We start from the raw sequence: 21,538 nt of genomic DNA on the forward strand, positions 1-21,538 counted from the left end.
GAACTCAGGTCTTCCCGACTTCAGGGCTGGTGATCTAACCAGTGCGTCACCTAACTTCCCTGATCTCTGACTGTACAGTCAGGTGAAAGAGTGGGAAGATATCTGGTCAGAATGACTCAAAATTGTTTATGAAAATATGCTCCATGGAGCCACAAAGTATGTTACCATGGATTTCAGAACCACTACTACAACCAAGTCAGACTGACTTGACTCAGAGTAAGAAAAACAAACTGTCTAGCAGAAAAATTCTGACCTCTCAATCATTCAGCACATGCTCTGTTTCACAGACAATGATCATATTAAGTACTTTTGTATTGGAGTTTTTGTGGGCTTTTCCCCTTCTTTCATTTTATTTAAAATAATTTTTAATAAAGATTTTAAAGATTTCTATAAATATAACATACTTTTAAACTGCCCAATTTTATTTGATATAAGTACTAAAAATATGACTCTTTAACTATTACATCTTCAAAATAAGATGTTTTAAAAATAATTTCCATTTAAATGGAGCTTCTAGAATAATAAAAGACCTTATGAAACTTTACCTCCAAGAATTGTCATTTTAAATTCATAGCAGGACTGTCATTTAAATCAGGTACCAAGCAATTTCCCATAACTTCCATAAAAATGTCCTCTTTTCTGCTTTTTGCTCTGCCCAGCTCTAGATAAGAACTCCTTCTCCAGTGCTCTGCTCGCTGAATCTTTTTTTACTGTAAATTACTGAATCCATTTTAAAAATTGAAGATTAAAAAAAAAAAAAAAGCTTTTCCCAAATTTACAAAGATGCTAAGTAGAATGTCAGGAACAATAACATTTCCTGATGATTAAACAGTGGTGATTTTTTTTTTTTTTAATTTCAGTGATTCTCTCAGCAGATAGATCAGTGACAGCCAAACTCAGTAGCTTTGGGATTCAGGGACAATTCTAGGTGAATACAAATTATAATTGAAGAGGAGGATACAGAGATGGTGGTACTGAAAAGGATAAATGCTTTCCTTCTCTTTCTTCTTGAGCCTACAAGTTACATTATTTCACTCTCTACCAAAATTCAGAGGAAAAAGGAAGGAGAATTTAGACAGAGTCCTCCGAATCCCAAAAGGCTTTAGATCCCAGCAGGATGAATACAGAGAGGCTTGGAGAGACCTACATGAACTGATGGTAAGTGAAATGAGCAGAACCAGGAGATCATTATACACAGCAACAAGAAGAATATATGAGGATCAATTCTGATGGACATGGTTCTCTTAAACATTGAGATGAACCAAATCAGTTCCAAAAGAGCGGCAATGAATTGAACCAGCTACACCCAACAAAAGAACTCTGGGAGATGACTAAGAACCATTACTTTGAATTCCCAATCCCTCTATTTTTGTCCACCTGCATTTTTGATTTCCTTCATAGGTTAATTGTACACTATTTCAAAGTCCGATTCTTTTTGTACAGCAAAATAACTGTTAGGACATATATGCTTATATTGTATCTAATTTATACTTTAACATATTTAACATGTATTGGTCAACCTGCCATCTGCGGGAGAGGGGGTGGGAGGAGGGAGGGGAAAAACTGAAACAAAAGGTTTTGCAATTGTCAATGCTGAAAAATTACCCATGCATATATCTTGTAAATAAAAAGCTATAATAAAAAAAAAAGAATGGTGGAGACATTGGGAAAAAAAAAAGGCTTTAGATCCATGATAAATTCTCATAGGTTTAAGACTGTTTGTTTTAAAAGGCATTTACTTGTTTGTTTCTCAGCAATACCAAGCCCTTAAGTTAATGCTTCCATGTTACTGCTTGCTGGACATGGCCTTATGAAATCAAGGAAAGCAGTTAAAATGTTGTTGTTAATGAAATGGCTAATTAAGGTAATTCTGCTTGTGGCCCATATTTACACAACTCGGCTTTTTGCAAACCCAGGAAGGGAAATAAAAGACAGCCACTGATAATGCTGTAAATTTGTCAATCTTACACATCACTGTCAACATAATTGACAGGTCAGTTTTTGCCCTTTAAGAGTTAATCAAGTAAAGAATTGTAATCACTGTGTACTTTGCTAGATATTGTAATCAAATATGGCAGAAGTAAGGTGACCAGAGGAAGCCACATTGGCATCTCTGAGTACTAATGGAAAAGCTAATGTGATGATGGTTAGCAGACAACAGCAAGAACAGTGTGTCACTAAAGCTGAATTTAAACCAGGCACATCCAGAATTGGAGCTCAAGAGGACAATAAAAATATAAAATGGGCAAGCTTAATAAACTATTTCCTCTTTTTTATTGTCTAGCTACTTTGAGATCACACTCATTTACTATGCTACACATTATATTTCTAAGCATCTATAAAAGGTGTTTTATTTGATAGAACAAATCCAACATACATTTTAAAAAACACAAGATATAACAGAAAAGGAGTCCGATAGAAACTAGAGATCTACATTCCACAAGCTTTGAGTTATTAAAGATTTCTGATGTATGCAGCAACCTAAGACATCTATTTTTAATATGATAATTTTTCATCATCATCACCATCATCTCAACTTTTAAAAAATGTATCAGGATTATTTGTATTCTTATGATCTAAACATTTATCTACTCAGATGAACATTCTCCAGCTTCATTAATCTTGCAGATCTCTTAGTGGCTTGAGAAATTATAAAGTGAAACAAAAATATGAAGAAAAATGAGAGAATGCTCATCCCCATCAAGGAGAATAGCCTGAAACAAATATGCAGACACCTACTCAATGAGCATCAGAGTTCTCACAAGCAGCTTCCTGGCGCCAGGATGTAGGATTTGGAAGCAGAATTCCTCCGGGTGTTCTCCAGGGTGCTAATGTGTGACCTTTTGAATCTAAGTGACTACTCACACTCCAAGCCTCATCATCCTCATCTGTGAAGGGCCCCGGGTTGGCTTGTCAAGTGTGGAGACACATGTGAAATGCATGCTTCCTTAGAGCACAGTTTCCAGTAATGAAAAGAATTAGCCATTTCTACCTTTTTATATCAAATCACCATAAATTCACCCACCACCTTGTCCTGAAAGGCACAAATTGGGCTATGCTCCTATCACTGCATCACCCTCCGCTGGCCTCTTTGGGTGGTGGGGACATTAGGGGAGGGTCTGTGTATGCTTCTGCCTCTCCCCCCACAACTCAGATTTAAACAAGTTCTTTATTATTTAACATTTGGGCTGAATGGCATACTAAGAGATTGTACAGAACACAGAATTACACATAGACCTGCCCACTCAATCTGACAGTCGAATGGATTTCCTCCCCCTCAGTTAACCTGGCTTCAAATTAGGAGCTGTGTTTTCCAACATCATATTGTGAGGCTATATTCCGTAGCTAATCATTTGGCAATGACTGCAATCTGATTGGAGTCAATAACGACCCCACAGAGCCTCTTGAAGGAATATCTCGTCAAAATTAAAAACTCACAGGCAAGTGGAATTGGGGCTCCTACCTCACTCCCAAGCACCAGTGTTTACTTCAGTTAATCTATGACTGGGGTGGTGGCAGTAATCCTATTTCTGTATATTTTATATTATGTAACCCCCACCCTTCCCCCAAACAGCCAGTTTATGTAAGTGGGAGTTTAAATTAATCAGTTCCTAACAACTTTAAACACAACCTTTCTGAAATTAATTTGCATAATGATAATGCGTATGTGGCAGGGTTGAAGTTATTTAAACAGCGTCCTCTTCCCCGGTTTAGTCTTGCCCTGCCACCGCTGCAGCCGCAGATCTTCATGGAGTGTAATGCAGCTAATGAGGTAGCTTTTTAACTGAGCCAACTGACAGGCCCCATATCTGCAGAGGCAGCTTGAAATCGTGCCCAACCTCTTGGCTTCCCAAGAGGCTTTTCAAAATTCAATAAATAACATCTGTAGGCGATGTTGGGTGCAGACCTAGCAGAGTGCGTCATAACACTGTGCTGGCAGAACAAAGAAACCATGACGACTGCCAGGTTTCCATGGCAACGGCGGTGCAGCTCGGGGAGTATAATAGCACATCAATCACTGTCCAAAAGAACTTCATTATCAGCAAGAAAAAACCTTTAGGATCTGTTTAGTGTGCAATTGTGGGTTAACTCACCTCGAAGCCTTGCTCTCTAGCAAAAGTGGCGGCTTCCTGAAATAAAAAAAAGGAACAGTTAATTATAAAGTGCTAGATAATGAAGAAATAACCCATGCTGAAGCGCGTCCAAGCCATTTTCCTTTGACACAATTATCTCCATGTACCCAGAGAGTGCCATTTTGATGCTGGTATTGAAAAGATTCCCTCTCCTTCCCACCCTCCTCCCTGCCCCAAGGCAACATAAGCACTATGGACTTCACAAGTTCAAATGAAGAAGATGTGGGATGTGTTTTCACGTGGACGCCACACTCAGTGCAGGTGATCTGACCTCCGTCAGGGAGGACAACCACTTCATAATGAGAAGCAGATTGACAGCTATACCTTTAATCACAAACAACACTATCACAGTCTTACTAGGTGACCTCTGATGTCCAGAAGTTAAACCTAAATATAACCTTAGGTCTCATGGGTTTAAAAAAAATATTAATGCTAATGGTACAATTCAAGGGACATTATTAAAAAGTAATGCTTCAATACAGGGGAAAGCAATATAACAAATAGCAGAAATGCTACCAAGCAGTCAACCTCCTTTTCTTTTTATTACTGATCAAACCTGTTTGTTTCATGCCCACATTTTAAAATCTAAGGCTGATAAAAAATGGTGGCAATTTCACTTCCCAATCTGCTTCTCTCTTTAATATGAAAAAATATTGCAGACAACTGTCAAGAGCCTTTACATCTTAACTTACATTCCTCCAAATTATCTCTGCCAAGAGATATTAATAGAAGGATGGGCTTTGAGCCTAACAGGGTAGTGAGCAGATCCAACGCGACTGAAATAACTGCTTCCCCAAACCATGTAAGGGAGAAAGAAGAGTCTGGGTGTAGACCACCACTTTCAGTACTACCTATGTGTTAGATAACACACAGCCAAATCTCAAGTGGGAGGGAATGTATGCATGTGCCCCTTCCCCAGCAGAATCATACAGCCTGGATCTGGAGGGCCATTTTGAGAATTCAGAAAGGGCAAAATGGATGATTACAGCTGGACTTGCAAGTTAATAAAAAGTGATACGCTGAAAAGCACAACTCCTCAAGGCCGCTTGCTAGGGAAACATAAGGTTGACCAGGTTAGCCTAAGCTGATGTTGACTGCCTTCCCTCATCCCATCCAAAAAAAATTGAATCATGGCCTTGACAAGTGGGTCCAGGCAAGGTTGGCCACTTGGACAATTTATTTACAAAAGCATTCCTTCTTGTACATCACACAGTCAATGACACTCGCTGGCCTAGCTGTCAAGGAAGAGGGTAAGGATCAAGCTCTCTCAATGCCATGTTTTCCCAAGCTGCCATGTGATTAGCTAAGCTCATTCTCATATAAAAAGACAACTTGAAAGGCCCCATTAGAACTATTTATTTACATAGAACTTCATTATGGGCATGGAAGACTTCCAGAGGACTGAGACACAGGGGTAAGAGGGGGAATTAGGAGAGTTAGGAGGGTGATAAAACTGTAGTAAAACACAAAAGCAAATCAACAAGAAAGGCTCACACAAAATTACACAAGGGTCACACAAAATCAGATAAGCTAAGACCATTTGTACCATAGCATCACCCTTTTCTATTACAAGTCATTTGCAGCTTGTTTAGCTATTGCTAAGCTAGAATAACAGCAACAGCAAAGGATTCTAAGGAAGAATGATCCAAATATATTTCTCACTGGGGAAGGGGAGTATTTTAAAAAGGCTAATTCAATTTTCTCTCTCAGAGTCCCCTAGAATGGCAAGGACTATGGACCTGACATCAGAATGGCTAAGCACTAGTTCTGTGCTTTCAAAAGGCTTTATCTTTGGATTTCCTCCCACCTTCCTCTGATCATCACTCTGTTAGAGAAGGCAGCTGTCTCCTCTTTTAGTAGACTTTCCCATAGCTAACTCTGATTTGAAGGGAAATAACAACATTTATTTTATTTTTTCCTTTCAATCAAATTCAAAAACTCTGGGACAGTTTAGCACAATGAGGATTTTAAGCAGAATTCTAATCTTTGGGCACTAAAGGCCAGAGTACCGGAGGGGATGGGAGGGTGTGTGATTCTGGGTAAAGAAGTGAGAGAGGTTCCAAACATTAGCGGCACATCCGAGAGAATTAGCCAGATCATAATAAAGAGGGCTTTCCAGTGTCTTTTCATAGTAAAAGTGAGAAAAGGAGACAAGCGGTCCCCATCTGTGCTGCCCGGGGCACCACAGACTGAGTTTCCCATATCTAATAAAGCAGTCAGGGTGAAACCCAACCTTAGAGTGGCCGTGACATGTGGAGAATAGCTGAGGTTAGGAGAGGGAAGCAGGGCGGCTCCTAATGGAGGTGATTATCCATGTGATAATCATTATATTTACAGGGTTTCCATTTTGGATCTGACATTAAAAAAAAAAATCACAAAGGAGGAGGGATTAAGGAAATAAACAAGCTCCCCAGAAGCTTTGGCACTCCCCTGGGAGAGCAGCAGCTCCATCCATGCATGACATATGACAGCAGCTAAGCCGAGCAGGCCAGGAAAAGAGAATTTCAGAGAGGGATGGATTTCACATTCATCCCCTTTCCATTTTGAAAACTTTTCCTATGATTTCATTGCTCTGTGTCAGGCAGGTCACATTTTCGGAATCAGCTCCCATTGTCATTTAGGCTGCAATAGTATCATTTGAGGTATCAAGGAGCATATATATATATACTATGTCTTTCACAACAACAGAGACATTTTTTCCTTTCTGGAATTGACTGTTATGAATAAAATGACATATAATTAATGCCTCAGACCTTCATCTATACCATACTATTTAAGACTTATACATCACAATAGGTTTGCTGTCTCTGAGATCAGGCTGAAAAAAACAATGGGGAGCCAACAACAAAGCATGGGCTCCCAACATCCTAACTGAGGTAGTTGTTGGGGTTGTTTTCTTAAAAGGGATGTCTGAAAATTAAGAGTAAATGAAAACTGTGTGTGCACACTTATATAGAAAGCTATTTGAAAGGGATTAGTATACCACTATTAAATGAAACACACTTCCTTTTAACACTACAGTTTACAGGGAAAAGAAGATAGTTTCATTATATACACACAAACACATATGGGGGGATGTGTATAGACATATACAAATATATACATATATATGTAAAAACATCTTTCATTAGTATAAAATGGAACAGAATAAAAGCTCTTTACTTTTATGTGCATTTCAGTTAATACTCCAACACTTGTTTCTAAAAACAGCACTACCTCTGATGTAGAAGGGGCTCACATAAAAACTTCAGTTTTTTAGCTTTGGACTATGGATGAGTCTTTATACAAATGGTCATTTTTTTAAAAAATTAGGTAACAGTAGAGATGAGGCATAGAGTAGTGGATAGAAAACTAGACTATCTAGAGGAGCCCTGGGTTCGAGGGCAGCCTCTGGCCCCTGAGGCCTGTGTGAACTCCTGCCACAGTCAAGGACTTTACACTGCAGACAAGGTGCTGATGATGGGCTTTGGCAGAGGAAACTCCTCCTCCTAGTGAAAGCAATTCAAACCCTTTCAAAGAATAATGGTCTGCAGTCTGACAGGGACCCGCATGTGGCCATGCCAGCTTGGCAGTGTGGATTGAGAGCATTCCTTCTTTGGGGGAATCAGGTAGAGACTACAATGATCTAAGTTCCTGAATTTTGGCTTCTAGGTCACAGACTTAGAACTGAAAGGAACCTTAAAAGTCATTAAGTCCAAGTGAGCAAATTGACAGAGAGAGGGCCATCCTGCTAATAGGAGATTGAGAAGGGCTCTCTTGATACTGTGCCACCTAGCTGCAATTCACCAATTTCACTGAGGACTGCAGGATATATGAGAATAAAGAAGACAGGATCTCGTATCTAAAGCAGCTTACAAGAAAGTAAATTAATGGGACAAGACTTTGAGAAAATTCCAGACTCTTAGAATATGATCCATCTGATGTTTTTCTTAGAAATATCTCTCTAGAAAATTCAGATCACCTTAGTGGGAGTAAAGATTTAAAATTTCCAGAAAAATCCAAGGAACATATATACACATTAACAGTGAGTATAGAGACTGCATAAAACAAACTAAGACAAGCTGCCAGCAGCTGCTACAACTTCAATATATATATACATATACATACATACACTATGTTCCAAATGCCCAAGTTCAGGAAAGGAGAGAATGAACAGTCTTGAATGCCAAAAGGTACTTGCCAGTTGGGTTCAAAACTATGAATAAATAACTTCCTGAATATTAAGAATATATACAGTGACTGGTGGTCCTTATTCTCTGAGAACAACGAGGAAACTGGGTTTAACCTTCAGGACAGTAAGTACTGTCCATTTCCTGAAAGGAGGAAAATAATGATGACGACTATTACTACTACTATGATCCATCACCACCACTACTATATGAGTTACACATTTTAAATCTCACAACTAAAGACAAGACTATGTGAAACCATCATATACTATACTTTGGGGGATAATATGGCTCTACTACTGATAATAATTTATGGAGCAGACCCTGGAATAGGGGAATAATCATCAGAGACTTTCTAGGTTTTCAACTCCAAAAATGTATCTCCCTTTCATTCGACCCCCAGGTTTTCAATAGGTGTTGGGTATATTTTCTACCAAATCAGTTCTTTTTGTCTTTGGACTTTGTTTCTATATTCAAGTCAGAAAATAAATCTAAGATCCTAGGTATTGGGAATGATTCCAAAACTATTCCTCGAAGACCTAACTCAGAAATTAAGCATTTTTTTTTCTCCTTTTCAGAATTTTTTCATGCTTCCCATTACATAGTAAACAGAGAATATCACTTCTCAGAGACTGTAGCCAAGGTCAATCTAATCTGAGTAATCACTCTCCTTTTTCTCTCTAAGCTTGCTGCACCTGTGTTTCATATCTTCTATGAACTAAACTATGGATTTGAGGACCTTATTTGTAAAGTCCCTCTGACAGGCCATATTTTTGTTTGCAAAAACAAAGAGATGATGTCAGTAAAGTTATTCCATTTTTATTATGTCAAAAACAATGTGAAAGCAAGGTTTCATAAATCCTTACTTTAGATTATCAACTCTAAGGGAACTTAAGAGTTGACTGTCTTTCCTATCTTTGTGCTTTTGGATTGTTTGATTCATTGATGATTAACAATCATCTCTTCCACAGAAATTTTATTTATTAGGATATATTTCCCCTTGAAGCTAAGTCTTTTTAGTTTTATTTGACAACAAGTTAAGGTTTGAAGTACAACATACTGTGGCTCTTAATCTCAAACAAAAATGATTTGTAGTTTCAATTGGAATCCTCCAGAAAAGAGAAATCACCAGCTCCAAGTCTAATGTCATTATAACAAGTTAAGCAACACTTGCAGCAATGATATACCTCTAGGTCATTTTGAAATTTTATGTTAAAGAGAACTATCTCGTATTACTTTCTCTGCATCAAATTATCTCCATGCATTGATCTATATATACATCATAATGAAAAAATATGTTGCCTACACTTTAACATTTTCTCATTTTTCTCATTCTCAGTTGGGATGAACTTTTGCTCTGCAAAATACCACTTAAGTTATGCACTTTCTAGTGGGAAGGTATCAATGACATTTCTTTTATTTTTCTAAGGAGAAAATTTAATTTAAAAGTCAGATAAAATAAACAAAGACAAGAGCAAACTCATGAAGAAAAAAAGAATTCAGGAAAATCCTTTAACAATTTCAGGTACCAAAAAAAAGTTTGTACTACATTTTTCAATGTTTGTAATCAAGAGCTTTCTGGAGATTTTTATCTCGCACTCTGACATTTACTATCACATTTCTTGTCTAAGAGATGCCAAAGAAAAATATTATTTAACATTTATTGAGTGCCAAAAGTGTTCAGTGATGTATAGATATAAAGACAGTGTTGTAAATAAAGTAGGCTTGCAGTGAAAAGCATAAAGATAGACAAGACTCAAAGCCAAAAAGTGAGGTTAGGTCTTATAGAATACTTAATTTTTTATTCTTTTTTTTTTTTTAATTTTTCACATTTCATGAAGTGGAAGAGGAATGAGATATTAGAGGAAAAATACATTATCAAAATTAATAAACTATAGACTACAGAGTAAAAGATAATACTGATTTTGAGCATATCCAATCTAACTTCTCTGGGAAACACAGAAGTGATTTAGTACATAAAGAAGGAAATACTGGGAATTTTGTCTTTGGATTTCAGTTGCAAAGAAAGGAAGAGATCTCTCTGGATCTAGATTTTTTTTTTTTTTTTTTTTTTTAAATTTTTGGGTCTTGGTCAAATTTGTAAACTTGTTAACTCAGAAAAAAACAGATACAGGGATGAATGTTGTCACTTGAAGGACATTGAATTTCTAGAGTTAATCACTTATGCAACCAGAAAGTTACAATTGTTATCACTCAGAAAGTAGTACACAAAGGGAACAAACAGAACTTGCTTCCCATGGGTCACATTAAAAATAAGACTTTTAAAATCTGCTAAAACAACAGCAATATAAATCAAGTCCACACAATTCTATTACTTGTAATAAATCTGAAACCATCACATCTAGTATCAAAAATGTATTAACTTATTTTTTTAAGAAATTCAAGTTGATTAGATGTCTGGAACAGCTTGAAGCATACCCTATCTATTTTTAGAGACTCTCTGAATCAAGGCTACTGACTTGGACCTTAAATTTTCTCCATCTTTAGTTACAAGAATGAAATAATTATCAACTATGGTCCTTGATTAAAGCCCACTCAATTATGACCCATTTTGTTTCTAAATATCCTTAAGAAAACTAGCACAGTGCAGTAGAAATGGATCTACAGGCACCTAGGATCTTCATTAATGTCAATGATAAAGGGGAGAATTCTGAAAGAGAATGATGTGGTTGCTTATAGAAATTATAACAAAACTAAGATTTTTAAAAGGGTAGTTGATCATCATTATTCTTTGGTATGGTTCTAGAAATGTTAGCTATTGCAATGATGAGACATAATACATATTATGTTTATATATCACACATATATGTAATCTTTTTATTTAGCAACAAAATCCAGCAAAAAAAAAAAAATAAAAATAAACAAAGAAATTCCACTAAAAATGCCTAAAAGACAGAAAATATCTGTGAGGCCGCTTACCAACATACATATAGGAATCATTCTCTACACAACAAACATTTTCTGCAGAAAAAAAAAGACTTAAATAACTAAAAAGATATTAATTGCTCATGGTTAGGCTGTGCTAATATAATAAAAATGACAATACATCTAAACTAATTTATAGATTTAATGTAATACAATTAAATTACCAAAGTCTTACTTATACAATTAAATGAAACAATAAAGTCATCTGGAGGAACAGAAGGTCAATCTCAAGGGAAATATAAAAAAGAAGTGAGAAGGAAAGGAGGGGGTGTGCTAAGCAGTCCCATATCTTAAATTATATAACCAAGACATAATGATTAAAAAAATCTATTTGATCCTGCTTTAAAAAAACTGAAAAACTGATGAGAACAGAAAAAATAAAATAAAAAGAACTCAAATATATTACCAAAATATATGATAAAGCCAGCCACTAACTATTGAGATAAAGACTCATTGTCATACCAAAACTGCTGAAGAAACATAGAAAACAATCAGTAAGGAATTAGGTTTAACCCAACATCTTATAAAATATACGACAATAAAATCCAAATGGATATAATCACATAAGTATAAAAGATCTTATCATAAATAGATGAGAGAGAGGGAAACAGAAAGAAATACTATTTACATCTATGAATATGGAAGACTTATTGGTCAAAGAAAGAATAGAAAGAATTATAGGATAGAAAATAGACAATTTGTATTATATAAAATTGGAAAGTTTTTATACAAACAAAATCAATGCAATTAAAAATTAGAAGAAAACCAGATGGGGAAAAATCTATGCAGAAATTTTTTTTCCAAGCAATATTTGATATTAAAGGGAAGTGACACATATACATACAAGAGCCATTTCTCAATAGAGATATGGTTAAGGAAAAATTTCAAATAAAGGAAGAGAAAGTTTTCAAATATCAAGCTATGAAAGAACCATATGAAAAAAAATTCCAAATAGGAATAAGAGGAATATAAATTTAAACAATTCTAAGGGTCTAAATCATACATGAGATTAGCAAGGATGAGAAAAACAGATAATGACAATTGTTGGCAGAGTTATGGAAGGACAGGCTTCCTTTGATATACTGTTGGTTAAATTAGGAATCACTTAAACTATATTGGAAAACAATTTCAAATTACAATTAAAATGTTAAACTGCATGTCTTTTGACCCAGTGATACTACTAATAAGCATATACTCAATGGAACTAAAAAAACAGAGAGGCTGGATTTCTAGATATGAAAATACATAGTGGGTTTTTTTTGTTTTTGTTTTGTTGTTGTTATTATAACAAAGAACTTGAAACAAGGTAGATACCCATTCACTGGAGGAAGGCAGGATGAAAAAACATAGTAATATGACTTGTAGAGTATCACAGAGTATCACAGTGCCATGAGAAACAACAAAAGGACAACTTATGAGAATCCTGGGCAGATGTAATAAGACCACAGGATTATAGACTTGAAGGTGGAACCACCCTTAGAGCTAAATGACTCCAAGCCTCTCATTTAACAGATTAGGAGAGACAGACCAAGAAGAGTGAAATGCCCTTGTCAGGTTCATACAGTTAATATTTAATATAACATTTGAATCTTGGTCTTTCTAATTGCAAGGGCATTATACCATGTTCCTTTTTTAGTATGAACTGTGAACACTGAGCACAGTGAAATGGGTAGAACCACACACACACAAAAAAATGATAACTACAGTATTAAGAATTCTGATAAATGAAATTACAAAGTAGTACTCAAATGATGAAGGATAAAGTATATTCTTCACCTATTGGAAGAGGGGGAACTTAAAATGTTAGAGGACAAGGAAAGAAAATGGAGAAGAATAGGGAGACAGTGACAATGAAAAAAAAAGGAAAAGAAAAAAAAAGGAAGAATGTTAAAGAAGCACGTATCTAGCACTCATTTCTTAGCCAGTATCAGATTGTTTTAATAATTATCATTTTGTAATACAGTTTGAAATTTGGTACTAGTAGGCCATTTTCCTTCACATTTTTTCCCATTAATTCTTGACCTTTGTTTTTTCCCAGATGAATTGTTATTATTTTTTCTAGTTCTATAAAGGATCTTTTGATAGTTTGATTGGTATGACACTGAAGAATTAATTTAGGTATAATTGTCATTTTTAAAAATTAAACTAAGCTTATCCATGAATACTTAATATTTTGTTAATTTTGTTAAATATATCTTAATTTGTATGAAAAGTGTTTTGTAACTGTGCTCATGTAGTTCCTGGGTTTGTCTTGGCAAACAGACTTTCAAATATTTTATATCATCTGCAGTGATTTTTAATATAATTTCTATCTCTTGCTGTTAGACTTTGATGGTATCATATAGAAGTGATGATGATTCGTATGAGTTTATTTGATATCTTGTAACTATGCTAAAGTTGTTAATGGTTTCAACTGGTTTTTTATTTTATTCTCTAACTATACCATCATATTGTTTGTAACCATCATATTGTTTGTAAAGAGCAATAGTTTTGTTTCCTCTTTGCCTATTTAATTTTTCTGTTGTTTTATTGCTACAGCTAGCATTTCTAGTAAAATATTTATTAATAGGGGTGATAATGGACATCTTTGCTTCACTCCAATCTTACTGGGAAGGCGTCTAGCTTGCTCCTCTTACAAATAATCCTTGCTGATGGTCTTAAGATAGATATTACTTATCATTTTAAGGAAAGCTCCATTTATTCCTATGCTTTTTAGTGTTTTTTTCCCCCCTTAATAGGAATGACTTGTATCCTGTGAAAAGCCTTTTCAGCATCTATTGAGAAAATGTGATTTTTTTTTTATTGATATGGTCAATTATGCTGATAGTTTTCCTAATATTGAACCAGCCCTGTATTCCTGATATAAATTCCATTTGGTTTTTGTGTATGGTCTTTGCAATGTGTTGCTCTTTGTATACCCACATAAAGCACTTGTATTCATAAATCATTTGATAGGCTAAAATGATGAGCTGAAACTATTTAGATGAATTTAATAAAAAGAAGTGTAAAGTTCTAGATTTAAGTTCAAAATTGACTTCACAAACAGGATAGGGAAGTGTGGTGAGACAATAAATAGTTCTTATGAAAAGAATCTTGAGGGTTTAATACTGGTTATATAATTTAGTGTCCAAGTTGTTTTGCACATTTCTGCAGTAATGAGTCTAAGTTCAAACAACACATGATAGGGAGAGCATGCTGACAAAGTGAATGTGCATAAGAGAACAACCAGGAGAACAGAGGACTGGAGATTCTATCATAATGGTACTGCCTGAAGGAAAAGATCTTCTATCTGAAAAGAGAGTACTTGGAGGTACAAGATAGTTATCTTCCAAAATTGAAGAGTTATTATCATTTCATGAAGAAGGATCTGACTTGTTCCTAAGAAAAAAGTAGAGCAAGAGAAGGAAATGACAAAAAAGTCAATTTAAGACTGATGAGAATAATCTTTCTAACAATTAAGAAATGAAAGCAAGAATGAGCTGTCTTAGTAGGTGCTGAGTTCCCACTCATTAGAAGTGCTTCAGCTCAGGTTTGCTGAAGATTTCTCGGGGAGTTGTTCAGACATGTGCTGGGTGGGTAACTCCAACACGCCTTTTGACTTTGATTCTTTGAAGTCCTACCTCCAATATTTACAAGCTGTCCCAAACTCTCCAAGATTTCCTCAACATAAAATGGGGATATGAATACTTGAGCTCTTTACCTAACAGTTGAGTTACATAGTGAATTAAATCCCATAGATCTTGACTATAAGCATATCTGCCACATGCAGTGCTCCCTCAGTACCTAACTGCTTCAAAAATGGTCCAATTTGGTTTCGGGCATATTTCTACAAGAAAAAAAATGTTTTAGCACTTGACACTTGCTCAGCTCTCATTGCACTTGTTCATCTTCTTGGTTGAGCAGAAGAGAAGTGACGCTGGCCTGGTGCATGGCCTAGCTCCCAAAGCAGCTGCTAGTGTGTTGGCTGGGGGAGCTTCTCCTCAGCAAAGTGACGGTCAGGTTGGAGCCCACCATGCTGAAGCGGGCAGGTGCAGAAACTGCAGAATGATATGGCTATTGAGTGTAGGCTCCCGGCTCCTAAAACACTAGAGCTGGAAGGAGTACAGAGCAGCTGACATGCTCATAAGCAGGAGCAGCAGCAGAGCCCAAGCGGGCATGGTGATGGCAGCAACGGTGAAGAGGAGGTCCCAGGGCTCTCGGTAACCCCAAGCATTGGGTGGTAGAAGGCATGGGATCATTGCTTCTGCCTCTACATCTGGTGTGCTGCTTCCATCCAAAGAACCTTGGACAGTGTGAGGTGGGGAGAGAGTACAAAAGTTGTTGTTCTTCTCAGAAAGTGAGTTGGGTCAAGAAGGGAGGAGTTCAGATGGATTGCTTCTCTGCATATGGAAGTACCACTTGGCCCTTTAAGGAATTGAGTGAAGAGGGATAGTTAGGCTGGAAACTGGAGATATACTTTCAATGGGAAAAATTTGTTCAGTACTCCTTTTCACTACTCATCATGCCTTCTGAAACCAATTATCAATGAGTACTGGTATGCTACTATACCGTGTTGGTGATGAGGATCCAAAGTAGAAAATAAAACAATCCCTTCCAGGGGCTTCTATAGAAGCTATTAATATTTCATACTTCATGGCAAATCATTTTACAACAGCTATGTTGTTTTATAAGCATTATAGAGTCATTTTTACAAATGAGTTCTGGCTCTTCAATTATCTTATAGTCTCTAGCCAGAAAGTAACCATGCCTCATCCATGTTTCCAGATATCTCCAGCATTCCATAATTGGAGCACTCAGCACGGCTGACTGGCTGATACTTCCTTCTCTTAAGTTGGGCTCACGTGATCATCTCGTTTGATAATGTGTTCTAGAATTTTACTAGAAATAGAATTCAATTTTAATTTTTTCTCATTTACAGAATCTACCCTCATCTATAAACAGCAAAAAAAGTCACATTTTCTCCCTGCCCTTCACATTCATAGCCAGACTTAGTTCACTATAGACTTCTATATCCCTGATGGAATTCCCAGGTTACTCTTTTTATATTTATCTTCAGCAATCCACCTTCACTTCTGTCTTTGATATGTCTCTTAACTATCTAAGTTTGTTGATGATTTCTTTATGCACATATATTAGCCTTTTCAGAGAATTCTCTTTTTTCCATTTTAATAAAATAATTTGTACTTGGGTCTTTAGAACTCTGCGTTCCTCTTGGGCCAATATCCCCTTGCACACAGAATCATATTTGTCCAATTGCAATGGTTGAGACTGACTCCCCTCAGACCCAGAATGTATTTCTGAGAGGGCACTACAATTTTTTCCTTCAATGTCACCAAGTTTGTTGGAGAATGATGGTCCTTGACCCAAAGTTTCCTGTCATTTCTGTTTTATAACAATCTCATCCTTGTTGATTGTAATCAGGGGCAGAAAAGCATTTCTCCTCATCTTTTCCTCCAACAAAATTGAAGGATGAAATTTTCTTTAAATTAAGTCATGAAAGTAGTCTCTATTCTAATTTTTGGCAAACAAAGGATCTGAGTATTTCCTGATAGTTAAAAGTTCCCCATAATTACATCTTTATGTTTTTGTACACAGCTAGATAGAGTATTGGGCCTGGAGTCAGAAAGAAAGACCTGAGTTCAAATCCAGCCTCAGATATTTTCTAGCTGTATGATCCTTACCTCAGTCTCCTCAATTGTGAAATGAGTATAAGAATAGCATGTACCTCTCAGGGTTGTTATGAGTATGAGATGAAATAATAGTTGTAAAACTCTATGCAAAACTTAAATATAAATGTTAGTTATAGTTAGCATTTTGTGCCAAGTTTGTGATCCGTTTCCCAAACTCCTTACCTGATTCCAATCCTTCTGTCCATGTGGCCCTCTCCTTTTGCTACTATATTGCTTTTGTTTGTCCCATTTTCCAGATTTTCTCCCATATTACAATGTCACTACATAATACTACTCTATCTCTCATTTTATCTGTTTTCTTCCTACTGAATAAAAGATACAAAACCTTCCAGAAGAAAAATTCTACAAAATCTTTGTGATACTTAAAAGGCCAAAGTTGTATTTGTATTAAGATGTATTAAGATCTCTACTTAGCTCTTTTTATGCTACATATTTTATGCATTTGTATATAGACAGCTGGAGCAATGGGGTTTTATTGCTGGTCTTCTGCTATTCTTGTTCAGTGTTGTAGCTGGCACTGCTTCTGATACTGAGTTTGTCAAATCTATATGGGGATTTTTTTTTTCTTCTTTTTCTTCCCTTTTCAAATGCTTTTAATTAGGTTTGCAAAACTCTAGGAAAATATGATTATGCCATTTCTTAGGAAACAGAAGCTTTGGGGAAAGGGATCATTAACAAGTTAGCCCCCCCCAGTTCTGGCATTTGCATCCCCAAAGTATGTCAGTCAGTCCAGATGCATTTACTGAGTACTTACTCAAATAAGACAGGCATTGTGCTAAGTACTGGGTTACAAAGCGAAACAAAACATGATTTTTATTTTCAAGGGACTTCCTATTCAAACAGGGGAAACAACGCGGAACTAACTATGTACACATAAGATAGAGACAATGTAAACAGAGGCTAATCTTGGTGAGGAGGGATCAGCAGTGGAATTGAGGGCCAGGAAAGTCTTCCTGCAGAAGATAGGACTTGAACTAACCTTGAAGAAAGCCTGGAAACTTTGAAGAAAGCCTGGAAGTAAAGAAGGAGAGCATTATAGGTATGGGGGAAAGCCAGTGCAAATGCATGGAGTTGGGGGTCACAAGGAGACCAGTGCAGCTGGATTACAGAGTAAGTGGGGAGAAGGAAGGTGCAAGAAGACTGGAAAGATAAGAAGGAGACTATTGTTATTGTGATATTTCTTCAAATCAGGGATGAATAACCTAAGGGGGTGGTCCTTCCTAAAATGCACCGACCCATCACTGCCAAAAAACCTGGAGCCAGAAGGTAGAATATGGAAGCGCTCGCTCTCTCTCGTTCAGTCCTATCCAGACTTCCAATTCTCTTGGACTTTTCCTATAATGCTCAAGAACCTTGTTTAAAGGTTCTGGAGACACTCCATCTTTAGACTTCTTCTCACACTGACAGTATTCTCTGCTCCATAACCTCTTTCTGCAATTGGCTGATTCTTCTTAGGAGGCCCAAATCAGTCATGTCTTCATTCCTCTCCATGCTGCACAACTAACTCCCTGACTTTCTCTGCCATCTCCCTGTACCAGAAGCTTTGTCCTTCCTCCCCATCCTTACTTTTCTGTTTCCTTTTATGCACTGTCTTTCCACATCAGACTGTGAACTCCTTGAGGGCAAGAACTACTTTTCTTTTTTATCTGTATTTGAGTTGCATTTCCAACTCTCAGCACAGTGTCTGGCATATATGTTTAATAGACACCTGCTTAAGATACAGAGGTCAAAGAAGACTCTGAGAAACATGGGCTTAACTAGTGGGAAAAGCCTAATTCAAAAGGAGAAAAAGCCTGAATTAATATATAGGCAGGTAGTAAATATTCAAAGAATGAATAAATTAATGTTTACATATTATGGCAAGTACCCTCTTTATACAAAGCTTTTTAGGAAAAAAATACCTTTTTCTTGGTCCTCCCATCTCCATGTGAACAACATGCTGTGGAACTAAGTGAGAGAGTCACACATCAAAGCTCAGAATTTTAACAAAAGGCATTGGGAAACAGTAAGGTCAAATATGAAATTAGAAATGAACAGATATCTATATTAGAAATCTCCATGAGCAAGCTGAAAAAAGAAAGCTCAAAACCTAAGAAAAAGAAAGCATCTAAAGGCTAATGTTTGGGCAACTTTAACAAAATTACAAAACACACTGATCAAAAGAATGACATGACTTCTTTTGTAAAAAGGAAGTAATCTGGAAGCAGCTAAAAATCCTAGATAGTTAGAAGAGGTCTCATGGCTTTGCACTGCCTGACTTTACAAACAAAGCTAATCCATATGACATCAAAATGGCCATCTACCTGGCATAATGAATTGTTGAGACAGCATTGACACAAACCAGTCAAAGTCACTTGTCCTAATATCTACTTGTATTCTCTTTGATAGCTGATTAACACTTATTAGTCACCAATAGTGTGCTCAGTACTACATATAACCCAACACAGGTATCAATCATAGAAATTAGGTATCTAATTTTAATAAAATGCATGAATAGTATGATAAAAGAATAAAAGCAAACTGTCTTTATAAAAATAATGTCAATTCTTATGTTGCACTGGAATGTTATTATACTGAGAACGGCTTTTAAATGGATTGAAGAGTAGAGATCTTTTCATTACAAAGCGATTGTAGCTGAAATGGGGATATAGAAAACAATGGAATTTGAACTATGCTTAGGGAAGATAGATTTCAGTTCAATTAAATTTCAATTTCATTTCAATTCATTCAATTTCCATTTATTAAATGACTACTATGCACTAGGTACCATGACAGACACTGGGGCTACAAGAACAAAATAGCCCTTGCCTTCAAGGAACTTAATTATTTTGAGGGTTATAATGCATCTATATGAGTAATTAAAAATAATTTAAAGAAGTTCAGTGCCCTCCAGGGAACTAGGGAAATCCTGCAAACAATGAAGGAGGAGGTGATAAGTGAGCTGCGGTTGAAGGAAATTCAGGATTCTTTTTGGAGAAGGGGGCAGCAAATTCTAGAAATGAGGATTCCTTGTGCAAAGACACAGAGATAAAATATGCAATATTTGTGGCTAGTTATAAATATATTTAATTCCTGTATATATATGTTTTCTACTGTGTTTCTTAAATCAAAATTTCCTCCACTGTACAACCCCAACTACTCATTTCTGCTAGTTTTCTTGGGTATTTGAATTCCCTTAATTTCTTTCTGATCAAATACAACTTTATTAACAAAAAACCCAGAAATTCAATGATTCTCCAATATCTAATGAATAAAGTTTAAACTTTTTGGTCTAGTATTTAAGGTCCTCCCCTCCCACTATTTAGAGTTTATTAGTTTTTTTTATAACTTCCCTGATAGCAACAAACTGAGCCACTTACTGTTTACTAAACACACCCCTCTCTTTGCCTTTAATATATTCATTCTATTGCATTTGAAATACACTTCTTTATTTTCCATCTCTCTGATTGTCTAAACTGCACATTTCTTCAAGATCCTGTCAATACTATTGCTATTATTTCTCCCTCTAGCTGAAAGGGTCCTCAAAATCCTTTGAACTGCTTCAGCAGCATCCTCTCATTCTGTCAATAGATATCTATTAAGCTAGTAAGTATAAGGAGTTAGCAGGATAAAAACAAAAATGAAACAGTTTCCATCTTCTAATAGTTACCTTCTATTGGGCTCATGACACTTAAATATTCAATACCTTATATGATAATGAATATACATTTTAACCTCTCTCAGGTTATAAGCTTTTTCAAGGGGTAAGGATAAGCTTCTTATTTATTTTCCTACTTTATGAAGCCATTAGAACAAGTAGGTAGGTGTTCAGAAAAATTTTACTTAATGAACAGGAAGACAAGTTCATACAAGTTTTGTACCAATTTTATGCTCCTGGGCACAGCACCAACTTCTCTGGCCCCAGCATTCTCTTGTTAGGCTGGATGACTTGGAAGGTCTCTTCTGTTCTAAATTGCTGGTCCTATGATCCCTATGAAGTTCAAGGCTCACCTCCCAGGTGGCTCTTCCTATATCTTCTTCAATATTACATCACTTGTTGAGTTTTACCTATGCTCTCATAAGAAACTTTGCAGACCTAGCTTCTCTCTTTGTACTGTTAGGGCTTTGTACCATTAAAGATTTCCTAGATTGGTTTCTAGGACTCAAGTCATTTAACAACTTCTTTTTTGGCGATCTGCCTTACTATGCATTAGGCCCTGTACTGTCAGGAAGACATGTCAAGTGATCTGTAATCTCAGTGATGCTGACACTATTTACAATGACTCAGCTCATAATCTATCCATACTTTCCCCTCTTGTGTGATTCCTATTCATACTGTTCCAATTTACTGAACAGGGAGTATCCCCAATGAGCTAAGGGGTCTTCCTTTCATTTCTTTTTTCCCTTTAACATTCCAACTTGTCATTTATTTTAGCATTCTTTTATTTTTAAATTTTGAATCTTACTTTCTCCTTCCCTACCATCTTTCACTCACTTTCTAAGAAGGCAAGCAATAGATCAATTATACATGTGAAATCAAGCAATATGATGAAGTCAGAGTACCAATACCCAGTTTGAAATAAACATGTGATAAATTCACAAAGGCCATTCTCTTTGCCAG

At 36.2% G+C, this 21,538-nt stretch overlaps 1 protein-coding gene and 1 long non-coding RNA gene across 4 annotated transcripts in view; one reads left to right on the top strand and one right to left on the bottom strand.

The window, feature by feature from the left end:
• Positions 1 to 21,538, bottom strand: part of ADK (adenosine kinase) — a 618,595-nt gene that overhangs the window by 61,417 nt on the left and 535,640 nt on the right. For all 3 annotated transcript variants that reach the window (XM_031949472.1, XM_031949471.1, XM_031949473.1), the window contains one exon: positions 4,095 to 4,130. In XM_031949472.1, the coding sequence (XP_031805332.1) occupies positions 4,095 to 4,130 (36 nt within the window). The remainder of the gene's footprint in view (positions 1 to 4,094; positions 4,131 to 21,538) is intronic.
• LOC116421070 overlaps positions 1 to 21,538 on the top strand; it is a 77,297-nt gene that overhangs the window by 50,028 nt on the left and 5,731 nt on the right. The window lies entirely within an intron of this gene.

This window comes from Sarcophilus harrisii, chromosome 2, assembly GCF_902635505.1.
Source record: "Sarcophilus harrisii chromosome 2, mSarHar1.11, whole genome shotgun sequence".
Lineage (NCBI taxonomy): Eukaryota > Metazoa > Chordata > Mammalia > Dasyuromorphia > Dasyuridae > Sarcophilus > Sarcophilus harrisii.